General features: G+C 50.7%; 7 protein-coding genes across 7 annotated transcripts; 3 read left to right on the forward strand and 4 right to left on the reverse strand.

Annotated features, from left to right (window-relative positions):
* Nucleotides 1–871: 871 nt before the first annotated feature.
* Nucleotides 872–1,392, forward strand: AA0111_g5618 (hypothetical protein; the record flags this gene model as incomplete). The annotated part of the gene is made up of 4 exons (XM_028651750.1): nucleotides 872–882; nucleotides 953–1,007; nucleotides 1,123–1,205; nucleotides 1,308–1,392. 4 exons carry the CDS (start codon nucleotides 872–874, stop codon nucleotides 1,390–1,392), a joined length of 234 nt encoding a protein of 77 aa, XP_028506971.1.
* Nucleotides 1,393–2,514: 1,122 nt separating this feature from the next.
* Nucleotides 2,515–3,549, forward strand: AA0111_g5619 (hypothetical protein; the record flags this gene model as incomplete). The annotated part of the gene is made up of 2 exons (XM_028651751.1): nucleotides 2,515–2,685; nucleotides 2,758–3,549. The coding sequence occupies 2 exons, from the start codon at nucleotides 2,515–2,517 to the stop codon at nucleotides 3,547–3,549; spliced, it is 963 nt and encodes a 320-aa protein (XP_028506972.1).
* An 851-nt stretch (nucleotides 3,550–4,400) lies between these two features.
* On the forward strand, nucleotides 4,401–6,450 carry AA0111_g5620 (hypothetical protein; the record flags this gene model as incomplete). The annotated part of the gene is made up of 4 exons (XM_028651753.1): nucleotides 4,401–4,855; nucleotides 4,902–5,229; nucleotides 5,287–6,063; nucleotides 6,130–6,450. The coding sequence occupies 4 exons, from the start codon at nucleotides 4,401–4,403 to the stop codon at nucleotides 6,448–6,450; spliced, it is 1,881 nt and encodes a 626-aa protein (XP_028506772.1).
* Nucleotides 6,451–6,748: 298 nt separating this feature from the next.
* AA0111_g5621 (hypothetical protein) lies at nucleotides 6,749–7,894 on the reverse strand (the record flags this gene model as incomplete). The annotated part of the gene is made up of 3 exons (XM_028651754.1): nucleotides 6,749–7,343; nucleotides 7,402–7,635; nucleotides 7,755–7,894. The coding sequence occupies 3 exons, from the start codon at nucleotides 7,892–7,894 to the stop codon at nucleotides 6,749–6,751; spliced, it is 969 nt and encodes a 322-aa protein (XP_028506771.1).
* A 1,360-nt stretch (nucleotides 7,895–9,254) lies between these two features.
* On the reverse strand, nucleotides 9,255–12,616 carry AA0111_g5622 (Sodium transport ATPase 5; the record flags this gene model as incomplete). Its single annotated transcript, XM_028651755.1, has 4 exons — nucleotides 9,255–9,890; nucleotides 9,947–12,002; nucleotides 12,053–12,318; nucleotides 12,368–12,616. The coding sequence occupies 4 exons, from the start codon at nucleotides 12,614–12,616 to the stop codon at nucleotides 9,255–9,257; spliced, it is 3,207 nt and encodes a 1,068-aa protein (XP_028506774.1).
* A 1,619-nt stretch (nucleotides 12,617–14,235) lies between these two features.
* AA0111_g5623 (putative rhamnogalacturonase B) lies at nucleotides 14,236–16,295 on the reverse strand (the record flags this gene model as incomplete). Its single annotated transcript, XM_028651756.1, has 7 exons — nucleotides 14,236–14,497; nucleotides 14,676–14,968; nucleotides 15,032–15,436; nucleotides 15,490–15,499; nucleotides 15,561–15,697; nucleotides 15,763–15,848; nucleotides 15,902–16,295. The coding sequence occupies 7 exons, from the start codon at nucleotides 16,293–16,295 to the stop codon at nucleotides 14,236–14,238; spliced, it is 1,587 nt and encodes a 528-aa protein (XP_028506773.1).
* A 1,609-nt stretch (nucleotides 16,296–17,904) lies between these two features.
* On the reverse strand, nucleotides 17,905–18,174 carry AA0111_g5624 (hypothetical protein; the record flags this gene model as incomplete). The annotated part of the gene is made up of 1 exon (XM_028651757.1): nucleotides 17,905–18,174. One exon carries the CDS (start codon nucleotides 18,172–18,174, stop codon nucleotides 17,905–17,907), a length of 270 nt encoding a protein of 89 aa, XP_028506768.1.
* Nucleotides 18,175–18,210: the final 36 nt, after the last annotated feature.

Below are 18,210 nucleotides of genomic sequence, written 5' to 3' on the forward strand. Positions count from 1 at the left end.
CATCATGCAAGGGGCGGTGAGATGAGGCCTTGCGGCGGTGGGTGTTTCACCTTGGACTTGCAGTAGTGGTGTGATTACGCTGATTGGGAAGTCAGAGCATCTTGGTCCTTCGGATGATCTGCTCGGGATGTGGAGGTATTTAGCCAGTCAGGTTTATGCACCGGGATATCGTAGAGGACTGTGTACTGTTTTCTTCTTCTGTTTTTCGGAGCCGGACGAGGATGCTTGGAGTGAGAAAGGGGTTTCATGCGGACTTGGGCGTCTTGAACAAGAGCGGTGTGGATGCTTGACTACTACTGCTAGTCAAATGGTCTGGGTGTACGACTTGAGTTGAGAGTCATGAGGAGAAGAGCTGAACGTGAACTACTCCTCTCCACTGTGTTGCGTCAGCAGCCAAACACTGGTCTTGGTATCTTGAAGAAGACCAAAAGCCATCGCATACTCTATAGGCAGGTATACATCGCTGAGCAACACATAAGCGTTAGGATGCTTCTTTCTTCTCAAAGCTTAAGTAATATCAGTGTAGACATATCTCACTCGAGATTGAGCCACCTCCGTAAAGGGTTAGCTCGCACCAGCCACAGCAAACTGCCCCGCCTCGTGGCGCTTGCGTGGACCCCACCATGATGGTCCGTGGTTCGCCGTCACTGCAGCCTGACGGTATCGCCCAAGGGAATCCACAACCACTTTGCTGCCTACAAACGTTTGCGCCATCACCTGGTCGTAGAAACACCCACGCCTACTTACCCAGCTCACGAGCTCACCCTCACGCTCTCACACCCTCGACTTCCCTTTACGGAGCTCGCCACCGCTACACTCGCGACACCTTCGAGACACTCGCCGGCGCGCAAACAATAGAAGAGCCGACAAGATGCAGATCAAGTACGTCGGACTCCTATGGGTGTCACATGGGAGCAAGAAAAAAAGATGCAGAGTTGCTGACAGGCGACAGGGTGCGAACCCTCACTGGCAAGGAGATCGAGCTTGATATCGAGGCCGACTACAAGGTACACCTACCCAGCTTTTGTCACCGTATACGCACATGGCATCACTGTCTGCCAACTGGAAACACGGAGAGCGATGTGCGGTAAATTCGAGGAGCGTAACGCTGACAGTACACAGGTCTCGAGGATAAAGGAGCGCGTTGAGGAGAAGGAAGGAATTCCGCCCGCGCAACAACGTCTCATCTACGGAGGCAAGCAAATGTATGTCTAAAAAACCCTAGACCCCGTTCACCTTTCGCCAATCCCAAGTCCTTGCCTGCGTATGCGACATAGTCGAGACAAGGCTAACATAATTATTTTCAGGAACGACGAGAAGACTGCAGCAGACTACCAACTCGAGGGCGGCGCCACACTGCATCTAGTTCTTGCTCTTCGTGGTGGAAACTAGTTTCTCTCATCCTTGGACCTACCCCAATCCTGCTCGCACCTACCGGTCCATACCCCGTTACACACCCTGGGACACGCGTGGACTGACTACGTTATCGCGCATCTCTGATGATCAGCTCACGGTAACGCATTCGTCATCTAGAGGACTCGCACAAATCAGAAGAATGAGCAAGGTGAACGGAGATGTGGTGTAAAGATGACGGACTCTGCAGGGTGCTTGTTGGACATTGGAGGCAGGAAGTGGGCATCGAGATGAGCTAGGACAATTGAAGACATGCACTTGCTAGTAACTCGGATCTTCTTCCGTCTAGATCTATGTGCTGCGAGATATTATCCGTGAAGTTTTTAGTCACGTTACCTTACGGAAGGCAACAGGTCAGCGTACAGCACAAATCTCTACGATGCCATGCCTTTGGCCTTTCGCTAAGAGGTCCACCGCGAGCAGTGCGTATGCTTCAAAGCCGATATCTACGAATAAGATTCCCGATTCTAATCGCGCAAGCATGCCTAAACAATCGGCGAACTCGTCGATCTCACTTGGTACCTTTACGAAGAGCATCTAGAAAGTTTGTCAGGATGTTCGGACAGTTGGCAGTAATTACTCAGGAATGAGTAATCACATATACTCATGTCACAGTTGAAACAGAATAACTGATGAGTAATACGGTTATTCTTCGCAAGGCCGACCTATTCCAGAAAGTCTCCAGTACTTTAGTAGCCTAAGCTTGTCCAATCTGGGACGGCTTTGCAAATAATTACTCATAAGCAGTATGATTACAATACGTTTTTCACAAAACACTACTAGGAAGAGATGATAAATTACCCATGTTCGTCCATCGTTGCTATGAACTGTTGACAAGCGCCCCTCTAGTCGTGCTTCCTCGCTTCTAAAATCCACCGGAAGGCGAGATTCCGTCTTACTTACCCGCTAGACCGACTGTACCTAGACGCAAAGCAGCACTACTAGTCACAACTGGTAAAGTCGTTAACTTGATAGTGAGAATACGCCCGTAGTTTAGAAAGCTTAAATTCCCGGCGTGTGCTCAGTCCAGAGTCACCCAGATCAGCACCTCTTGCAACATTTAGAGGTCACCTCAGAACAAGGAAGAATAAGAAGAACAACATGGCACCCCTTGACGACACGACGGAAACCAATCGATTCGACAGTTTCGACGTATTTCGGACTTCGTATAAGAAGATCGGCGAACATGAAATCGAAGTTGGTATCATCGTGCCGAAAGACCTCAAGCCCGGAAAGTCTCCAGTTATGGTCAAGTTCCACGGCGGTGGACTGGTATGTTGATTCTGAAGCCGTCTCACTATCATCGCAAGAACTCACGAGCTATACACTGACGACGAATTGCAGATTACAGGAGACTGTCTCTTTCCCGGCTGGTTCAGCGCATATTTCGTCCCCTTCATCCACCGCAACAACGCAATCGTAGTAGCTCCCAACTACCGCTTTGTTCCTGAACATAGTGGCGCAGACATCCTCGAAGACCTAAGTGACTTCTGGACCTGGTTCAACAAAGGTTCAGTCAGCGACTTTCTTGCCTCTCACAGGAAAGGAGGCGGTATCGAGCTAGACTACGAGAAAACCCTGGTTTCAGGCGAGTCGGCGGGTGGTTACATGGCCTTGATGGCAGGTCTCACTCAGCCTCGCGGCAGCATCAAAGCTATCCTGGCAGAATTCCCCATGACGAACTATCTGCGTATCGAGAAAAGTGACATGTATTTCGACGCACCTTCTCCTCCAGAATCCGAGCTGGCTGAGCATATTTCCACCATCAAGCCAGGTGTTGTTGTTTCTTCAGGATGGCCACCGGCGAGATTGTCATTGAACTACCTTCTAGCGGCATACGGACACTACCTCACTTATTTCGGAAAAGATGAGAAGATGTGGCCGATCGGGCTTATTGAGGATAAGAAATGGTTGCCGCCGACGTGGATTGTCCATGGCGATGTGGACTCAGCGGTTAGTGTAGAGGATAGTAAGAAGTTTGTGGAGAAGTGCAAAGCGCTAGGAGATAATATTGAGGTCCAGTTGGAGATTAGGCCAGGACAAGAACATGGCTTCACTATCCCAATCAAGGAGGACGAGGAGCCGTGGCTCAAGGAGGGGTTGGCATGGGTAGAGGGGAAATGGCTGCGCTCATGAGGCACGGAGTAGACGTAGGCTTGGATGAGGAACAGATCGGCCACATACACTCTGAGAGTACTACGGATTAAATTTGAGCTCCTTATCGCATCATAGCCCTGCTTGCTGAGGTCTCGTGCGCGATGCATCATTTTCGGTTTAGCGCACGGCTTTTCCGGCTGTTGATCTGTTCTTATCCGAGCTCTGGACTTCTGACTCCACTTTGTGAACATGAACATCGTCAAGGGACGAAAGACTACACAGATCCGATCATGAACGGAAGAAATTCTTCTCAAGGAGCCTCTGCCTCTGCCGAGCCGAAGCATGTGTCCACTGCTCGATGGACACCCGCCAATGGTATTGAAGCGGTCACAACCGCCACGCCCGCAAGCGCAAGCCCAGATGAGCCAAAATCACCACCTGCCAAGAGAAGGAGAGAAGAGCGGGAGAGGAGCAGAGTCAGTAGGGCTTGCGACCGATGTAAGAAGTGAGCTTGTTGAAATTCGGCGTGCACGTGCACGTGCTGTGCTGCCTGTATTCAAGGACTCGCTAACATCGGAACCAGGAAAAAAGTAAGATGTACTGGAAGATGTCCTTGTGCACTCTGTCTGAGATCAGGGCTGCCGTGTGAGTTTACTGCATCGTATACACGAGGTCGACTTCCCTCTGTTATTGTCGACGATTCCGCGGTAGCTACGGATCCCTTACTACAAGGACGAAAAGAAAGCTTAACATCAGAACCACCTGCGAAAGATACGTACGCAGCATCGGCAATACAATACCCACGTATATACCCAAGCCCATCAACTCCGATCGATCCACCGTCTTACTCAAATTCCGACAATCCAAATCCAAATCCAGATACTCTCAACATGGGTACCAATGCCAGCAGTCGCCCTTCCTCTCGAGACTCTCCTGTACCACAAGGAGCTCAAAGAGACCAAGAAGGTCACTACGTTGGGTCTTCGAGCGCAGCTTCCTTCCTTATTCGTATTCAGAAGCGTTTGCATCTGAATTCATCCCTCTCACATGACTCTACCATCTTTACTTTCGGAGACGCTCCGCTCCCAGAGTTTGATCTTTCCATATTCGTTCCACCACCGAAGCCTGATGCGCAGAGGCTCGTAGAACGATATTTCGAATACGCGGCACCCACTCATCGCTTCCTACATCGGCCGACGATCGAACAGCTTGTAGAGGAGTTTTATGAGACCCAAGGTGAAATGAGGAGTAAGGAAGACGGCAAAGCGAAGGCAGCGTTGTTAATGGTGGTATTCGCGCAAGCACAGGCATATATGCCGCCTGGCAGTTCAGTGCAAACTAGCAGGTCCGTTGATCCCTGCGTTGTCACGACACCGACTAACATCTACCAGCGCTCGATTTTTCCGCGCGGCTGAAAACCTGCTCTCTGGGGAACGTGGCGCTGTAAGACTAGCGAGTGTTCAGGCACGATTATTACAGTGCTTCTACCTTCTGACACAGTCCCGCATCAACCACTGTTGGAGCCTCTTTGGCACGCTGTCACATCTCGCCCTCGCCATAGGGTTGAATCGTGGTAGGAAATGCGATCCCTCAACCAAGGTGGACTATGTGGAGATTGAGAGTCGAAGACGCTTGTTCTGGGTTGCATACTCACTTGATAAGTACCTTGCTGCTGCTCTTGGTCGGCCACGAACCTTCAAAGACGAGGATATCGATCAGGTACGTTGATATTGGTACTGTGGGAACAAGTTTCAGTAGCTAACTCGGAGTTTTTAGGAGCTCCCAACGATTGTCAATGACAATGACCTCCACCCGAATTATATCAATCTCCCAACGCGATCTACTTATTCGTTGATGACAGCCCCAGTTGAGCACATTAAACTTACACGCATCGTCTCTCTCGTGCTACGAGATTTGTATTCGATTCGTCCACCCAGTCTGGCCTTGCGCGTTGAGCTATCGGCGAAGTACACTTCGGAGTTGCACGCGTGGCACAACTCGCTGGTCGGATTCCTCTCTGGCTCCGCCTCAAATGCACATATCGACAACCAGCTGCTCATACCAGTCTACCAACGTCAGCGTTCCGTTCTCAATCTGGCGTACCACCACGCGCTTTTACTTATTCACCGACCTTTCTTACTGAGGGATTTCGCGAGTTTGACGCATATGCCAACCCATCCAAACTGGAGTGCCACAAACTACGACGCATCAGCCAACATCACTGCCTGTCTCGAAGCTGCCATGTCCCTTGTACGTTTCGTAGACGATGTATTTATGTCGTCCAATCTCTTCCGCTCTTTCTGGTTTACCCAGTACTATGCATTCTGTGCAGTGGTAGTGCTATACATCCATCGCATTCAACAGGGCTTGGGTGTGAAGACTAAAGTAGAGTGCGAAGGCTTTTTTGAGGCAGGTGTAAAGTGTCAAAGACAATTGGAGACAGTCAGCGACACTGACTGCCTTGCGCACCGTTACTGTGTTGTCCTGGAAGAACTTAGGACTGAGGCGGTAAGGCAATCAGGGAGGCTATCGACGCCCGCAGCATCGGTTGATGTGAGTTCATAATTTCTGTTGGCAAGTACAAGCTCTCTGTATCCACATGCTGACCTCACATCGTAGACGCCTACACGCGACAACCCCAGCTTCCACGATAACCCGATTCTTCCACTGCCCTTGTCTGCACCAACTCCCGATGCTGTACCACCGTCGTCAAATCTGTCAAATCTGCTCTACAACACTACTGGCAATAACAATATCCCACCGACACCAAACGGTGCAGAAGCATTTGGTACGACTAACGCAACCTTCACATTTGACCTACTCGATTGGACAGATTTTGCTAGTTGGGGACAATTCGAGGGCCTTGTGACAGCCGGTAATGGCTCGTTTGACCCTGCAGGTGTATCACAGAACGAGAACGACTTTTGGTTTGGCTCGTGAGGAAATGTTGCGCGAGCGTAAGATAGAGAATTGTATCTTACAATCTGTACGCACAAGTAGGGCCTACTCTGAAGAACACATCTTAGTTGAGCTGAAGAGTCTCAAGCAGGAAACCTGGCGGGTACCCTTAGAGTAGGTTTTAATGCATAGGGATATAAACTAAAAATTCAAGTCTAAGTGTATTGACTTCATCGCGAACTAAACGTCGGAACGCCTGTAGGGGTATCTCGAAAGGAAAACAGTCTCAAATCGTTCCATCATTCTCCATTTACCATAATCATCTCTTGTCGTTTAACGCTCACATTCTCAACAACCTCCGCCACCTTGGCCTAGAAGGCTGCTCTGGCTGCTGCACTGCCGCCTCTGCTGTTACTACAGCATCAGCCCCATGTTGCTCTACCGTCTGTGGAGTGCGGTTCTGTAGCTCCACTGCAGGCTGAGCCTGTGCCTGTGCCTGTGTCTCTTGGTGTCTCCTTATGCCACTTCCATGCAGGAAGTAACGCCAGTTGCTTACTGGCACTGCCTGCGATTGGACCGCAGTTCCGGCCTCCAACACCGCGGGCGTCACATCTCCGCCTAAAGCTATCCTTTCTTCCTCATCATGCTGCTCCATGGCTTCCTTGCTCATATACGTGGATCGGCATATCGGACAGCTTGTTTTGCGCAAGACGAACCAAGAGACTAAACAATCTGCATGGAATTCGTGGCCGCAGACGGAGAGCTTGAGGATGGTTTCATTTTCGGGTGTAGTGGTGGTTGTGGCTGATGGGTCAAGGGAGTCGGATTGTGGAAGGGAGGCGGGCAGGGCGGCATCATCAGTTATTGGGGTTTCTGGGGAAAGTTTGGCGGGTTCGGGTGGGGCGGGAGCGTGAAGAGTGGAAAGACATATTGCGCTGCGCAGGATTGTTAGAATGTAGTTTTCCGCAAGTATTGCTGTGTTTCGAAACTCACCATTCTCGTTCTAAAACCGAGCGCGACTCTACCACTTCCAATCTCCCCTCGTCGTTCTCTGCGCCATCACGGCTTTGTCGAGATGTGGTTCCGGAAAGGCTCACTACTTCGGTAACTTCGTTCAATTTCTCTCTTGCTTCTGCACGTCTAAGTGCCGGCTTCTTCGTCTTGGGTGGTGGGCGCGCTGGAACAGGGACGGCTTGCCGTCTTTTCCGGATGCAGAATATACACAAACTACATCATCGAATATCATCAGCCTAATGTCATTTCCCAGCTTTCCAGGCAGAAACACCCCTTATGTGCCATTTCCCTTTCGGCTCAACATACTGCGGAATAGACGGAACACGACTTACAACGGCGCCACAATAGCGACAACGAAGACGGGAATCAGGAAACTAAAAGCCGTCGGTGTCATGCCGGACTGACCGACTGTATCCCTCCATTCTCGCGCTTCAAGCGTGCGCACGAATCCGTGACTAGATACCGCAGGCATCGCGCTTTCTCGATCTCTTCGTAACTTGAAGATTCGGACGTGGTTCGGTTGATGTGGGGGATTGGGGAATGCGATGTGGCTCGACCTCGACCTGTTGCGGGGAACAGCGTGCGATGACGGCGAAGGAAGCGGGTATACCGGCACCAAACGATTGCGCGTCCCTGGGACCCTACACACTGCGATGGCTAATTCTTCCGTCGTATGTCGTATACTCGTACAATGTGTCTAGTATTCGTTTGGACAGAAGTATTTCCGGCGGCTGGAGAGTTGTTGTCCAAGGTGCGTAGTGCTCACTCTTAACATTGATTACCTAGCTAGTTCTTACCCCGGATCCCACTCATCCGGGCGTTCCATGACACCAACATGTCCGCAAGCTCAGCCTCCACAGCCACGTCTTTTCGCCACTTCTTGATAGGGCTTGAGAGAGCCTGGCATTGGCCTGTGTTTGCTGCCCATACGTAACATGGACATGGACGGCTAAATTACGCCGGAGCTGCATTCGTCGTCGCTATTCTATTGCGGACCAATATTTCTACAAACTCAAATTCCGTAGCTGACCGTTCGCAGAGTCGTCGCGGGAAGTTGGTTCGTTCGCAGTACTGCATGAAAGCGCGACACGGCCATCAGGTAGCGGTAAAAAGAAACCCAAGCAATAAGCCCAATCGAGTCTCCACTAGACCCAGATCTCTGCCCGTCCAACCGCTCAATCACTAATCCGCATGAAGTCCGATTTTCCTCCAATACTTCTATAGAACACTTCACGATCCCCAGTCGCTATCAGCTCACCTTTTCAGCCTGCTCAGGCCGACTCCAAGGCCACAGCATGCCTCGGCTGACGTACTCCATATGCAGACTAGATCTTTAGCACACGCTAGGCGCCTAGACTGAACGCACGTTTTCGGTCTTGGTGTGATGGAGCGGGAACGTTTGGCATGGCATGGCATGGCGGAGTGGGCATGGTGTGGGTCGTGGCGGGGCTGTATGCGCCAGCCTCCGAAGAAGGCACGCCTGAAGACTACGCGTTCGACCGAGGCTGGCTAGCGCTGCTTTTGTTATGTACGATCATAGTTGAGGATACTGGAAATGTTTCAGCAAATTTTTGAAGTGAACATGTTGATCGTTGCGAAGATGGATGGTGACAATTTAATTTGTTCATGATGGTATCTTAATAACTATGTACACGTACTCTGACTATGAAAAGCCTTGATCGCAGCCATAATGGCATGAGGTATCGCAATCGCAGGCTATGCAAACAAACCAAGAACGCCTTTTGCAGGACAAAGCCTGATCCAAAACATTAATGCCTCTCAAATTGAGGCTTGTCTGAAAGATATCGTACCTCATTACGTAACTTCTTCTCTCATGCAGACGACTTCTTCTCGCCATCCTCACCATCGGTGCTGATAGCGGTACTGAGGTATCGCTCGAAGACGCGCTGCTCAAGGTCCACAGAGCCTCGTCTGGCGACGCCTCTCTTAGCGTCGCGTCTCCTGAAGAAGACGCGCTTGCCCCACTTCCAGGACTCAATACCGAGGAAGAAAAGGAATGTAGCAACGAAGACAATTCCCCATTCCCAGCTAATGCCCTTGTGCCTGAAGACCGTGTCGTTGATCACAGGGATGTATAAGACAGGGAAGATGGTAACGAAGGCAAAGATGATGGAGAAGAAAAGGAACTTGTTGCGCCAGACGTCGATAGCCCACTGCGTAAAGTACTTCTTCGAGCCTGGCTGCATCGCAAAGAACGATCGGCGCATGTCCAACATTTGCCATGCAAGGAAGACGGAGAACCAAGTGAGGCAGGCGAAAGTCGTCGCACGAGCGCGGAAGACAGTGTCGCAAGTGTCGTTGTAACCTTCGTTGCAGCCATTTCCAAGGTTGCCGTCGCCCCAGCCAAACATGACTAGGGAGAAAGCACCGAGACAGAGGGCAGCAATCCAGAGACCGTACACGAACATGTCCATGATGACTTCCAGAGTAAAGACACCACGCTTGAGCTATTTTTGTTGTTAGTACATGTTCGGCTGTCTATTTTGAGATGAAGACAACTTACATTTTGAGGGGGTCGAGTGAGGATGTCGGGAGCTGCGATCTCAAAACCGAGACCCATGTCGGGAAGAGATGACGTGATCATGATAATCCACATGACTTCGACGGGAGACACTGGGAAGACTGAGAGCCCACTCTGATCCTTGAATGCGAGACCAATGAGCAGAACGCAGGCTTGCGCAATGTTCTGGGCGAGCAAATGAAGAATGAACTTTTGAATGTTGTCGAACATGCGGCGGCCCTCCTCGATAGCGTTAAGGATCGAGGCAAAGTTGTCGTCGGTCAAAACAATGTCGGAAGCATCCTTGGCTACATCGGATCCAGTTCCCATACCAATACCGACATCTGAACGCTTGAGGGATGGAGAATCGTTCACACCATCACCAGTCATACCAGTGAAAGCCTTACGTCGGTGTAGGGCGTCGATCATACGAACCTTGGTGTTCGGGGCGCATCGAGCGATAACAAGAGGAAGTAGTGGAAGGGCGTCGATTTCATCGTCGGTGAGTTTGTCGAACTGAGAGGCGGTCATGACCATGGCATCAGTGGTTTCCTTAGGGAGAGTGCTCATGTTTGAAGGCACAATGCCAACTTCAATAGCGATTGCGCGCGCAGTCCCGGGATGGTCACCAGTAAGCATATGAACCTCAATACCGGCCTTCTGGCACTGACGAACAGAGCCGGCAGTCTCGGGTCGGGGCGGGTCGTACAGTCCAACAAGACCGCGGAAGGTCAATCCGTTTTCGATACTCTCACGATCGAGATCCTCGCCCTTGCTTGGTGATGGACCGTCGTACTCCTTGCTTGCAAGTGCCAAAACACGAAGACCCATGGCTGCCAAAGATTCCATGTTTGCCAAAATCTCCTCGCGATAGTCGTCGTCAAGATCAACGCCGGCTTCGCTTTCATCGTTGTAAACGCGGGTGCAGGAGTAGATGACACGCTCGACAGCGCCCTTGGTGAAAACAAACTTCTTAGAGCTAGCGGTCTCTTCGAAGATGACGGACATCTTCTTGACATCAGAGTCGAATGGAAATTCAGCGAGTTGCTTCCAGGCAGGCGAATCTCCGCCGGTGTGTTCGAGACGGTTCCACTTGAAGCGAGAGGCAAAGACTTGAATAGCAATTTCAGTTGGATCACCACGTGCGTTCCATTGACCTTCATCAGTCTGATGGACGTGGGCCAAGTTGGCGAGCGAAGCAACCTTGAGGTAGTCAACCAGGTGCTCGTTGTCTTGCAAAAGCTCTTCAAAGGTTTCTGTCTTCTCGTCTACGTCGGGATCGATGTGTCGGGGCTGCTTGGGGTTGAAGGTCAGAGCGCCAACAGTGGGATTATGAGGCTCGTCGGACTGGCCAACGGAGTAGGTGCCCTTTGCGGGAATCCATGCCTTCTTGGCAACCATTTTTCCTTGTGTAAGAGTACCAGTCTTGTCAGAACAAATGTCGGTGACACCACCCAGGGCCTCGAGCGACTTCAGGTTGCGAACAATAACGTGGCGCTGAACCATGCGCTTTGTACCGGCGGCCATTGTGATGGTCAAGACGACAGTGAGCGAGGCCGGAATCATACTGAGGCCAGTGGCAACAGCGTAGATGATAACCTCGCTGTTGTTGGAGAAGCTGTTGGCAGCCAGAACGATGATTGCGCAGACAACAGCGACGCCAAAAAGGAGGATAGCGAGACGTGCGAGCTTCTTTTGGAGTGGAGTACCGACGTTGACACCAAGGAAGTGACCGATGGCATCAGCAGCGGTCAAAGACCATGCCTGAGCGTAACGATGCGGTTTGGCCTTGCCGTCAGGCTTGCGCTTGACTTCGCGGACACGGGAGCCCTTCTGTCGAAGAGACATAGCAATAGAACCGATTTCAGTGTACATTCCAGTAGCAAAGACGACACCACGAGCGCGTCCCTTCGTGACGGTGGAGGAGCTGTAGGCGACGTTGAGACGGTCACCAGGGCCGGTTTCTTCGTCGAAGACGGCATCACCATCTTTGTTGACAGGGAGAGATTCACCGGTAAGAAGAGCCTCGTCGGTTTCAAAGTTCAGTGCTTCGATAATACTGTAAGCGAGTTAGTGACGTACCAACTAATTTAGCGCCATTCAACGTACCGAATGTCAGCTGGGACAGTGTCACCTGTCTTCAGCTCAATCAAGTCACCCGGAACAACCTCAATTGTTGGGATGGTAACAGTCTTTCCGTCTCGTGCAGCGGTAGCGGTCGGAGAGGAGAGCGATCGAAGAGAATCCATTGTCTTTTCAGCATTGAACTCTTGGACGAAACCAATAACGACGTTGAGCAAAATGATGGCGGTTACTACACCACCCTCAATCCACGACTGGATAGCGAAAGACACAGCCATTGCAGCGATCAAGATCTGTAGTTGTTAGATTTGTTGAGATTGGGTATCAGGTTGAATTACATACCAATGTCATTGCGTTGGCGACCTGCCTTAGTAGAATCTTGCCTGGTGAAACTCCTCCGTCGTCACCCAGGTCATTGTTGCCGTACTTCTCATGTCTTGACTTTGCTTCCGCAGTAGTCAGACCGTCTTCGGCGTTACACTTGATCTCGTTGACGACGTCCTTCCATGGTAGGGCATGCGCGGGCTTGGAGAGAGGCTCATTGGCCTGACCGGACCTGTGGCCCTCGAGAGATGGTTCCTTCTTGCCCATAGTGAATGAATAGCGGTGCTAAGAGGAAGATGGGTGCAAGCAAAAGATCTAGATCCGGGGACACGAGTGCCTTTAAACAAGCAAGTTGGAACGCATGCGCACACACCATGGGGACGGCCAAGAACCGTGCGATATCGAGAGCTTGGCGTGGTGGTAGTAATCTTGGGTCCAGTACAAGGAACGTCATCGTCGGTCACGTTCGGCACTCGTCAACAAAGACATGCATGCATGCCTCAGAAGTGTGGTTGTAGGGCTTCTGGATATCTCGGACAGCATATCTGATCCTATAAGCCATCTCTTGCCCTGTATGACAGTATCATCACTCAAAACACAAGCGATGAAGCAGCAGAACTGATCATCTGGCGCCGGGAATGACGACAGCGGGGTTGGATAACACCCGTTCGCAAGCGGGGTGAAAGAAGAGAAGTGGCGAGCTCTTCGGTCCCGCCAAGCTTCCCGCTCGCCTACCATCCGCCTAGCCGTGCTAATAGTCTGGGCGCAGGCGTAATTGTGCCGAGTTCCGTACCGAAGCCTCAACACCAACGTCATTTTGCACCAGTTTCCAAGCACCCTACCTGTGACTACGCTGCAAAGGCCTGCCAGTAACCTTCACGAGCACCCTTTCGCCAAGCCCTGATTCCTTCGTATCGCTCGAGGCGCCTAACGTCTATCCGTGCAGCTTGCTGATTTCGCGTCACGCCGCATGCTAACGGCTGAAGCTTGTCACCAACATGTCAAGGCGTATTTTCCCTTGGGTATCCCCACCGAAATGGGTCGAGTGTCAGCCTCTTCTCGCTCTTATCTGCCACCGGTGGCTTGACTGCAGCGCCGAGCCTCAGATGCGGGTCACGAGACTCATCAATCACTTCTGGCCCTGCACCAGCTTCCGCTTTACTCCACACCTTCCATCCTCATACGGAAGATTCTAGTCGCACGCTAAACCGTGCCTATCATTGTGCTTGTATCTTGCTCATCACTCCATGACAAAATCATCGCGAAGAGATTCTGTGCGCTGTGAGCACAATAACTCACATTAAAGACATGAAAGACGCTACGTGATTACACAGATATTAGATCATGCTCACAGCCAAAATGCCTTCAATCGGCTACAAGTGGATAACCGGTCGACTAACCCCACCTGTACCACGATTCAGACAAGCACGCAAGAGATGGGCCCATTATCCCACGCCTTGGCGCTGGCTCGGCCATCACCCTGGCGCGGTCCAGTCTGAGCATCCCAGTCCTCGGAGGCTCGGAGCAACCATCGGAGAACCAAACTTTGTCGGCCGTGGAATTGCCATTAGTCGATTGTTCAACGGCTGTACTCTCGTCCACTGCTCGCCTCAGCTCCTTCAGAACAACTCCTCCTTCAGCAGCGATCGAGCACCCACTAGCCGGAAGTCCAGCCACATTATCGGAGTTGTCCTCAAGAGACTGCCACTACATCAAAGAGAGAAACTCCACATCTTCTTAGAGCAGGGTACTTCTTCCTACTACAATAAAGCGTATTAAGATTAATGTAGATATTAAATAGAAATCTAGAAGTCTACAATACTACTAGTCTTTATAAGGTTTTTTGTTAGGAGCTATTGTAAGCTGCAAGGCAAAGCTTGTTATCTCTATACATATTCAGTCTTTCCCTTGTGTACGGTGCTGCTGTTCTTCCTCTTCTTGTTCCTGTTTGAAAGTAGGCAAACCGGACGCTTGTCAAAGAAGGAAACGTCCATGTCTGAGCCTGACAAGGAGATCAAGATCGAGTAAGCTACCATGTCTTGTAATGGAATGAGATAGGATTTAAGGGAATGCGGCGAAAACGGATGCTGAGAGTTGGTGGCATTGAACTCTTCGTCATAAGGAGACACAGGCTGGATACGTTGGTGCCTAGCCATAGGCGTGAGTGAAAATTGATAGTATAGTTGATAAATTCTCAGAGCTCGCTCGGAATCTGAACTTCAAGGTAAGGATGTTTTAGAAAATATATACCAGGCAAGAAGTGAATATGTACAGGAAGATTGGGTCAGGAACGACGAGTGTTAGGCGCCTGGCGATGAGCACTCACTGACCAGCAAGTTTTGTGATTGGCGGTGTGTTCGGGTAGAAGCTCGCCGGCATGGTCGGAATAGGGATAGGGCTAGCAGTACCGAAGGCCGTCTTGAGATTCTCCTTCATTGTAGGTGCAGAGTAGCCGGTAGGTGCAGCAGTTTGAGTGCTGGTAGTCGCTGCATACGACGGTCCAGTTCCCTTCTTCAAGCAGAAACCACTGCCGTAGCCGTTCTGGCATTGGTAGATGTTGTGATTGCCCTTTTCAGTCCACATAGCGAGATCTTGGATGTTGATATCCGTGCAAGGTGCCTGCAGATGCGGAGGTACGAAGTTAGTGATGGCACACATACAATCCGTATAGTCCCCACTTACCTTGTCTGCGCAGGCCACCTTGACAGGCCCACGGTTCAATCCGTATTCGACCGTGCCTTTCCAGTTCTTGAAAGTCATGTTGCTGAGCTGTACACCATTGCCGGCAATAGCGCTCATCGAAGCCCACTTCTGGTCGATATCGAGAGACCATGCGTTACCGTGACCGATAAAGTTCTCGAAAACGACGTCTTCGACATAACCGCTGCCACCGTTTGACTTGACCATCATCATCTGGTTAGACTTCCATGTGTAGATGTTCTTGTAGACGATGGAAGAGATGGCAGTATCGGCGCCAAGCGATCCCATAGCGCAGCCGCCACTCCAGTTACAGTAGATGTTCTCGATCAGAACGTTCTTGGAAGGTGACTTTACAGTGACACACTCGTCCTTGTTGGTTACCATGATCTGTAGCTCTGGTTAGTAATACAATATCATGCGAAACTTGTTGCAATACTCACGTCATGGACCCTGGATTTTGAGTTACGAAGTTAGTGCTTGTCTCACATACAGTTGGTACATGGATACTCACCAGAGATTGGTACCAGTAACATCCACACCGTCAAGACCGCCCCAGTCACCTCCGCGGATAGCCATGTTGTATGCTTCACCATTCATGCAAGTGTTGATGACGAAGTGGAACATGGGAGCATCGACCAGAATGATGTCCTGAGGTACGGGTATACCAGGTCAGTATGCATCTTAGATACAATCCATATAGGGACATCTCTTACGTGGACGGAGAAATTGTTTGACTTCTCGATGCGGAGAAGACGAGCGCCGTTCCGCTTGCCGTTCTTGTGGTCCTGGTAGCCGTTACCTACAATCGGATTAGTACTATAGAAAAGTAGATTTACATATGAAGTGATATACCTTGAATAGCACCCTTGCCGGTGCTGCTGAACATCTCGAAATCGTTTGCATTTCTAACGAACAGCATGTTACCAGCCTCAGTACCTGTGCGATAGATGATGCCGTCAAGCTGAAGTGCCCATGCCTTGCCACCTTCAAAAGTAACCCATGTCTTCAAGGCATAGTCTCCGGAAGGAACAATGACGGTACCACCTGTCTTGCAAGCCGTGAATGCCTTAAGAAGTGCTGGACCAAGATCTGTTGACTTGTCTGCCTTCGCACCATAGTTCATGACATTACAAGTCTTCTTAGCGGTTTTGGCAGCGTGTGTAGTCAGAGGTCCGACCTTGCCCGATAACTGACCGAACGCTGGTGCAATGGCCGCGGCTGCGAGAAGAAATTGCGAAAAATGCATTCTGAAAGGGAAAAACCTGCTCAGCAGGAACGAGTGACTGAAATAGTAAAGAGCGATAGCGAAAGAACGGCTTTCGAGAGATGAGGAACCTAGAGGAGCTTGGAGCTGAGAGCAGAGCTTGAGATATACGCGTACGGCAAGCCTAGACACAAAGACCAACTGCAAATCCTAGGTGAAGATCCAAACTAATCTCAAGTTCCGAGTGGGGCCACAGGCATGACGGGCCCCTATATTGCATCCTCAGGAAACCCAACGATTGTGACGCGGATCATTGCTTCGTGATTCTTTTCCTGTGATCTACAAGACCCTGTAGGTAGCCCGCAGAGAATTTCTTTTTTCCTATGCAGAGCGCCAGTGAATTCTCTGACGTTCACAAAAGAATGCTAAGGCGCGCGTCACTTCATCTATCGCGTACAAGCTTGAAGCAGCGAGGCGATTACCGTCATGTCGGTAATGCTTGTCATAATGCTTGACCCAGTCGAGTTTCAACGTATGCGCCTCGAACCTCTGTGGCGCAAAAATCGAGGCCGCCTTCCCCGATCGATGCGTAGACTGCTGTCAATTGAGTGTTCGTGGAGATGAACAGGTGCGGGACGATGCCGATGCCGTGAGCTACGAAAGGATTCGTGGAAACATGTTTCATAAGTCGTTATGAAGGAGCGATGTGCGCTGGGGCCCTCCAACGGGTCCCTCCAACGGGTCCCTATCGTGGCATATTACTCCGAAGAGACGTCGAAAACAGCGGACTTAAGTGTGCTGACATGATGCGTTTCGCGAAAGATGGGTGCGGATGGCTGATAGGGGAAAGAGCTACGCCGAAACGCGTGACGCGGGTTGATCTCGGAATCTCCGGAGCTGATCGGGAACAAACAGATCGCATCCCCTCGCGGGAGCAATTGACACGTCCGTTCATCGGAACTCAACACCGGTCACTCAGGATTCATGTCGCATCGCCCGCCTCATTTTTGTCTTTTGAAAAATGATATGGACTTTGGCCAAATGGACTATACACTCATCCGCTGCTCCACCTGTAGAACAACGCGCTGTCGCGTAACCGCCTTTGTCTTGCTGTTCTCATCATGTCCTTTCTTTTGACCGAAGCTCAGTTTGATCAGGTTATTGCGAGACTGTTTGAATTCTCAAGGCGAACCTTCAATTGATTCTTGGGAATGTAAAAGCTGCCTGGTGGCGCTAGTCAGTCTATTTGATAACTGGTGGTGGCAGAGTGGTAAACTTAGTGGAGCATCAACTTCGAGCGCAGCTCGCTGGTTGCGGCATCTTGCTTCTCTGTTTTTTTCGCCATTCCAGCCTGCTTCTTCGCTACCCCCAACCCAAATTGGCTCTGGAAGGTCCAGATGAGCACATAGAGTTGCTGCGAATTACATCCACCCAAAAGATAGAATTATCACGTAGGGGAAAACAGCAGAACGCATGCGACACAGTACACCATCATGGCGGCTGGTGGTCTGATACTTCTCCGCTTCTACAACGAAGCCTCCACTGCTCCCACTATCTTGGACTTTAGCGCGCGTAAGTATTTCATGACGCTTCTTTCTGGACTCTCTCTCGCTTTCCACTCGGAGTGAACACCTCTCCACTCTGTCAAACATCACATGCCTATCTGGCTCATCTGCTCCGCTTTCTTTGATATCTTAGTGATCTTCTCATTATCAAACCCTTCACCCTTCGTGGGGTGCTGGCTCGTTTCTGCAAAGCGCCGCAGAGCAGACTGTATAGCGTCGACGTCGAGCAAACTATCGATCATGCGAGCCAAGAGATCCTCACCAGCTAGATCAGCTTGATACAGGATTTTTGCATAGTATTGCAAGGTGAATGCGAGGGCTGTGACCAGCGTTGTGATAGCGATCACGCTCGGCATTGTCGAAAGGGGCTGCCAGACTCTGACATGGTACAA

Source organism: Alternaria arborescens (assembly GCF_004154835.1).
Source record: "Alternaria arborescens strain FERA 675 chromosome Unknown contig_11, whole genome shotgun sequence".
In the NCBI taxonomy this organism is placed as follows: domain Eukaryota; kingdom Fungi; phylum Ascomycota; class Dothideomycetes; order Pleosporales; family Pleosporaceae; genus Alternaria; species Alternaria arborescens.